Source organism: Grammomys surdaster, unplaced genomic scaffold (assembly GCF_004785775.1).
Source record: "Grammomys surdaster isolate TR1022 unplaced genomic scaffold, NIH_TR_1.0 362, whole genome shotgun sequence".
NCBI classification, from domain to species: Eukaryota; Metazoa; Chordata; class Mammalia; order Rodentia; family Muridae; genus Grammomys; species Grammomys surdaster.
The window spans coordinates 943742-950200 of record NW_021604781.1 but is presented as its reverse complement, the minus strand read 5'-3'; the positions used below and the strand labels follow the sequence as shown (position 1 = coordinate 950200).

Here is a 6459-nt window from a genome sequence, read left to right as displayed (position 1 = left end):
GTGCTGTGTGGCTGAGCTTACCCAGCAGTCCTTTGGTTCTATGTGTGCCCAGCATGTGCCGTGTGGCTGAGTTTACCATCCAGCCCTTTGGCTTACCTGTTCATGCCTCCTTTGTTCCAGTACTGGGTTTGGAACTGGGGGCCTTGCTCATCCACACAGAACTCTACCACCCTGCCCAGTGCTCAGTGCTCAGTACCCATAGCTTTTCTATTTGCATATGGTCTCACATTCTCAGCAGGACAGGGCTATAGAGCCTTCAGACCAGTCACTTGGAGTTCATGAGCCTTTATTCTCTTCATCTTTTCCTCATAGTGACCTAAACAGCATCCATCGTATTACACTGAAATCAAGTGTGCTCCTATGGTGGGCATCTCCAGGGTTCAAAGAAGTGCTTCATTCTGGGGTCTCAAGGACAAGCAAGCTGACCCATTCGGTCTGAAACCAGATGGGGGTGCCTCCATACATTTTTTGCTCACGTGAATTGGCTATCCAGTTCTTTTCCTCTTTTCTCTACCATGTCCTCAATTTTAAAAAGTATTTATTTATTTTATTTTTATATATGTGAGTGTTTTGTCTGTGTGTATTTATGTGTACCATATGTGTGCATTTTCCTCAGAGGCCAGAAGAGGGCATCAGATGCCTTGGAACAGACAATTGTTAGCTATAGTTTCTGGGATCTGAAACAGGCCCTTCTAGAAGAACATCCAGTCCTCTTAACCACTCAGCAATCTCTCCAGCACAGTGATACCTTTTTAGTAGGTACCAGCATAGTTGGATAGCTGCTCTAGTTAAGAGTTTTATTGCTGTGAACAGACACCGTGACCACGGCAACTCTTATAAAGGAAAACCTCCTTATAAAGGAGGCATTTCATTGGGCTGGCTTACAGTTTTAGAAGTTCAGTCCATTATCGGCCTAGTGGGAAACATGGTGGCACACAGGCAGACATGATGCTAGAAAAGGAGCTTCAGAGTTCTACATCCGGGTCAGCAGGCAGCAGAAAGAGAAAGTGATACTGGACCTGGCTTGGGCTTCTGAAACCTCTAGTGACACACAAGGCCACACCTACTCCAACAAGGCCACACCTCCCAATAGTGCCACTTCCTGTGAGCCTTTGAGGGCACCTTTCATTCAAACCACCATATATGCAGAATGTCAACAGATATGCAGACAGGTTTAATGCTAAGAAAGCCAAATTCACGTCATTCTCTCTACATCACAGGTGCCAGGATCTCCAGAAGACCTCCGTTGTACTCCGAGGCGGCAGAGTGAAGGGGTGGTATATGAAGCCGCTACTGTGGAAGTGGCCAAGTCTGGGTCCATCACCCTGCAAGTACAGCTCACCACGCCAGGGGACGTCTCTTGCCTCTGGGTCTTTAAGCACAGCTCCCTGGGCTGCCAGCCACACTTTGATTTACAAAACAGGTGAGGGTGGGCACAGACCAAACCTGTTTCAGAGCCAAAATTCCCACATAAAATGTAGTTCATTTGGAACCTTGCCCTTGTTTGTTTTTGTTTATTTTTTGTTTTTGTTTTTGCTTTTCCCTAAATTCAAGATTTTCCAGTTTCTGTCTAATGAATGCAAAGATTGTTTATTGGCATGTACCACTGGGCCTGACCCAGAATCTAGCCTTGTGTGCTTTAACTTATCTCTGCTGAAATAATGAACTCACATAGGATTAGGATCTGGACACATGACACTGTACATCTGTCAGTCATAGGAGGTACCGCCCAATTAGGGACATTAATGCCATCGGTGAGAGACATGAACCCATGTCTCTTCTTCTGTTACCACAAACTAGACCTGCATACCACAGTGATAACATCAAGGATGTGTGGTGGGATGGGCAAATCCAATGCTGCTCTGAACAATAACACCCAGGGCACTGGAGAGATGGCTCAGTGGTTAAGCACACGGGCTGCTCTTCCAGAGGATTCAGGTTGGGTTCCCAGCACCCATACCACCACTCAAAACTATCTGTGACTTCACTCCCAGGAGATCTGATGGCCTCCGTGGACACTGCATGCAAGTGAATACATGCAGGCAAAACACTCGTGCATACAAGAAGAATAAATGAATGTTTATATAAATAAATAAATATTATAAATATTTAAAATAATTTAACTTTAAAAGTTTATATACATATAAATTGCATATGTAATTTGAAACCATAATTTGTCCTGACAAAATAAGTATTTTGTTATTGAATATGAGATATATTTGTACAAAATGTTTATAATCACTAATAGTACCCCATAACCTTGTAAGAGACCTAAAATTGCAGCTTTTTCCACTGTTGTAGCCCTCTTACCCTACACTGAGCCAAAACTGGCTTTTGAGGGTGGATGTTCTGAGGGAGTCACAGCTGAGCTGATAGACCTCAAGCCGAGCCTGGGTGCTGGACCAGAGCCTCGGCACAGAGCAGCCCTTAGCCATAGCTTTGAGGACAGCTCACCCTCTGACTCAGGGTGAAACTGATGCTGTGGCTCCTGAGCGAGCGTTTTCCAGAGTATCCAGTCCTCTTTCTCATTCTGCAGAGGAATCGTTTCCATGGCCATTGTGAATGTTACAGAGACCCAGGCTGGAAAATACCTTCTCCATATTCAGAGTGAAGCCGCCAACTACACAGTACTGTTCACAGTGAATGTAAGAGGTAAGTGTGTGTGGCTCGATCCTGGGCACATCCTGTATCCCAAGGCAGCACCTCAGGACCCACTGCACTCCCACTCACCTCTGGGGTCACCAAAGTCAGGTACTCAGAACTTTTTAACACAGACCTGGAAGAACCAGAAAGAGTATTTTGACTTGGGAATAAAAAAACAAAACAAAACAAAACAAAAAAAAACTGTGCTTTCAAATTTTTCCCAGGCTAACCTCAAACTCAGTGTGTAGCTTTGAACTCACAATCCTCCTGCCTCATCCTCCCAAGTCTTTTGATTGCAAGCAAATGTCCTAGGTGTTATTTCTGGTTCTAACACTATCAGCTTTTGAGGGCTGTCGGGTCTTTCTGAGACTCAACTCCTTTATCCACAATAGAAGGGGGATGAAAATCCATACCTCCGAGCTGGAGCTCCACAGTTAAGAACGCTGGCTGCTCTTGCAGAAGACCTGGGTTGGATTCCTAGCATGCTCATGGCAGCTCACCACTGTAGGTAACTTCGGTCTTGAGATGCAACACCCTTCTGACCTTTGGGAACTGGATGCACAATGATACAGAGACATATGCAGACAACACACACGTACACACAAAGAAATGAAATAAAATTAATCTAAAACAGATACATGCCTCATGGACTTCCGGTCTCAGCGGGACCTAACAGGACTTTCCAAAATAGTGACAGTGTTCTCCATCTCCTGCGCCTAGCAGCACGGACCCTGACACATGCCACTGTTCAACCCTTGAGCTTTGGCTAGTGTAAGCGAGGAACAATTTTTTTAAAAAATTTTATCTCATGTGAATGAATTAAAATCTGAAATTAGATAACCGCATCCAGCCAGTGACGGCCGCTGAGGATGACCTTGGTTTATGCAGATGCAAACTGTCAGAGGGATTGGATATGGGTACATAGTTTTAGCTGTGTGGGCACCGGAGGTGCCCCCAGCGTAGGCTCTCTGCTTTCTGCTCATTTGGTATCATTACCCACAGGCCTTTTTTTTGCAGACTTGGCGATACATGTACTCTGCACCCTGTCTTCCTGTAACTGCAGCGGTGGCCACATGTAAAGCCTTGTGTCTTTGGGGGCTCAGGCAGTGCCACAGGCTCAAGGTTGATACCACTACCACGAAGTTGCCTGCAGCACATTGCCAGGACTTGCCAGGCTGCCTTATTCCCTGTGGGTGACTTGGACACACAAAGCTGAGGCAATGTGTAGCCACACAGGGGCCTGTCAGGAGTGAGCACATTACAGACTTCTGCATGCCCCATCTCAGGCACTCACAGAGGTTGGCCTGTGTGTGGATAGAAACACAGACACCTGATGTGTTTGTGACTGGCAAAACTGGGGGCCTATGAGAGCCAGATCTGTACTCGCCCATCACCTCACTCAGAGCCTTTGTGACATTTGTGGTCCTACAGTCATAGCTCCTAGCACTGGGGGAGACATGCTAGGTTCCCCAAGGGTCATCATCCTAGGTCACACAGTCAGCCTGCACGGCAAAGTCAAGTACAGAGTGGTCTCACTCATTTTCTCAGAAAAGTGACTGAAACAGGAACACAACCCCAGAAGTACACAACTCAGGAGCTGTCTTGTGCTGTTCTTTGCTTGGGCCTCCACCCCTGCCCCATCCTACCACCTTAGGCCTCTTGTGGGACGTGAAGTATGGGGTCTTTGCCCAGTGAGGATACAGAATGCCATGGGCTCCTTTTTTCTCTCTCTTTTGCAACACTGCACAAGAAGTTGTGTTCTAGAAGATGAACAGATTTTTTTTTTCCTGAGACAGAGTTTTACTACAGTCCTGGTTGACCCTCTGTAGTCCAGGCTGACCTGAATACACAGAGATCTGTCTCTCTGCCACCCATGTTCGGGACAAAAGTGTGTGCCACCACTCATGCCGCTATGCTGCTTTTAATTTTGCCTTTTTTTCCCGGTGAAAAATACAGAGCAACCGTGATGGCAAAGCACTCGGGATTCCTTCAGTTAGGGCAGCTTAGAGAGTGGGAGTGGGGTGGGGAAGTGGGGTGGAGGTGTTAGTAGCAGCCTTTGGATGAGCTGTGGGATTTTTTGAGGGGCTGCTGAGACCATCTGATGTGTTAAAATGGTCACATTTTGTGGTGCCTCAGATACACAGCTGTATGTGCTAAGAAGACCTTACTTTAGGAAGATGGAGAATCAGGACGCACTGCTCTGCATCTCTGAGAGTGTTCCAGAGCCCACTGTGGAGTGGGTGGTCTGCAGTTCTCACAGGGAAAGGTAAGACACACCTCACAGTGACGATGACCACCGATCCTATAAGAATGATGGCCATTTCCTGCTGTCATTGGCTTCACACTATATGTGTTTTCTCCTTCATTTCAACAGAATAACTGCTATGGATTTCATGGTGGGAAATGGGTGGGTTTTGGCAAGAGGGCCTCTGAGAGCCCCTGGGGTACCCAAAGGGCTCACTGCCATTGCACTACGAAAAAAAATCTGAACTGTGGGGTTGTTGGATTCCAGAGTCTGGGGTGGGAGTGGAGGGGTGTAATAGCCTTATGATGGGAAGTTTCTTATGAGTAAATGTTTCATTTGTGATCATTCTGTTTCCTCTCGAGAGATCATTTATAGAATTGTCAAGGAGTCTGAGACCTTTGAACCCTTGTTTGTGTACCAGGCTGTGCGGCCTCAGACAAGTTACTTAAAAGGTTTTTAAAAGAAGAAGAGCTGGGCAGTGGTAGCGCACGCCTTTAATCCTAGCACTTGGGAGGCAGAGGCAGGTGGATTTCTGAGTTCGAGGCCAGCCTTGTCTACAGAGTGAGTTCCAGGACAGCCAGGGCTACACAGAGAAACCCTGTCTCTGTCTCGGGGGAAAAAAAAAAGAAAAAAGAAAAAAGAAAAGAAAAAAAAACCTAAAAGAAGAAGAATGGGTTGCCTGGATGATGGAGTGAGCTGACATGTGAGGTCACAGAGCCAGCAGGGCAGGCTGGGCACAGAATCCAAGGCCCCTTCTGCCCCTGTCTGAGCTACCCCTGAGTTTCCGTGGGGTGAGAAGCCCTGCCATCCGAACTAGCCAAATCAACTATACTACATATTAGCTGAAAGCCAAGTGGGATAAAGCAAGAAAGAGGGAGAGTCCAAACCAAATCGGCTTCCTTAATACTGTTAATGTGACCTTGAATTTCATGAGAAAAGACTAATGACTTCAACTGTGAGTATGTGCCATGCATGTGTATGCACATGTATCTATACATGTATGTGATATGCATATAGACTGAGAAGGTTGGAAAGATACATGAGTGTGACAGCAGTTGTCTTAGGGGTGATAGGAAGTTGATGACTTTAGATTTGAAAGGAAAAGTGAAAACTGCACATGACTTGCTAGAGAAAGACAGTGAGGATGACCCCAAGAGCTATCATATGTCCTGGGAAAGCCATGTAGGGGTGTTTCCTACCTAGGCAAGGCAGAAGAGTATCATTCTGTGCACACTACCATGGTCTGATGGTCTTCCCTGGGAGTCACACCTCGGCTTTCCTCTCCAGTTTGCTTTGGAGAATTCAACCTGCTGCCTTAGTCGGTGCTGACTTCACTCTCCCATCCTTCTCTGTACTTGGAAGAAAACATGCCAGTCATGTTACGCTACATCAAAGTCCAGCAGTGCTTCTTGTCTTCTTTTCTTTCTTAGTTCTTCCGTGTTTTCTTTTTGGCCTGTCTTTAAACAAGAACCAGAAGAAGGAAGAAGAGGAAGAGGAGGAAAAGGAAGAAGAAGAGGAAAAGGAAGAGGAGGAGGAAGAAGAGGAAGAAGAAGGAGAAGGAGGAGGAGGAG

The 6459-nt window shown here is 46.3% G+C and overlaps 1 protein-coding gene across 1 annotated transcript in view; it reads left to right on the top strand.

The window, feature by feature from the left end:
- The window catches only part of Flt3 (fms related tyrosine kinase 3), a 66366-nt gene that overhangs the window by 25567 nt on the left and 34340 nt on the right, over window positions 1–6459 (top strand). The window contains exons 3-5 of the mRNA XM_028779789.1: window positions 1221–1423; window positions 2537–2652; window positions 4780–4909. Coding sequence (XP_028635622.1) covers window positions 1221–1423; window positions 2537–2652; window positions 4780–4909 — 449 coding nt within the window. The remainder of the gene's footprint in view (window positions 1–1220; window positions 1424–2536; window positions 2653–4779; window positions 4910–6459) is intronic.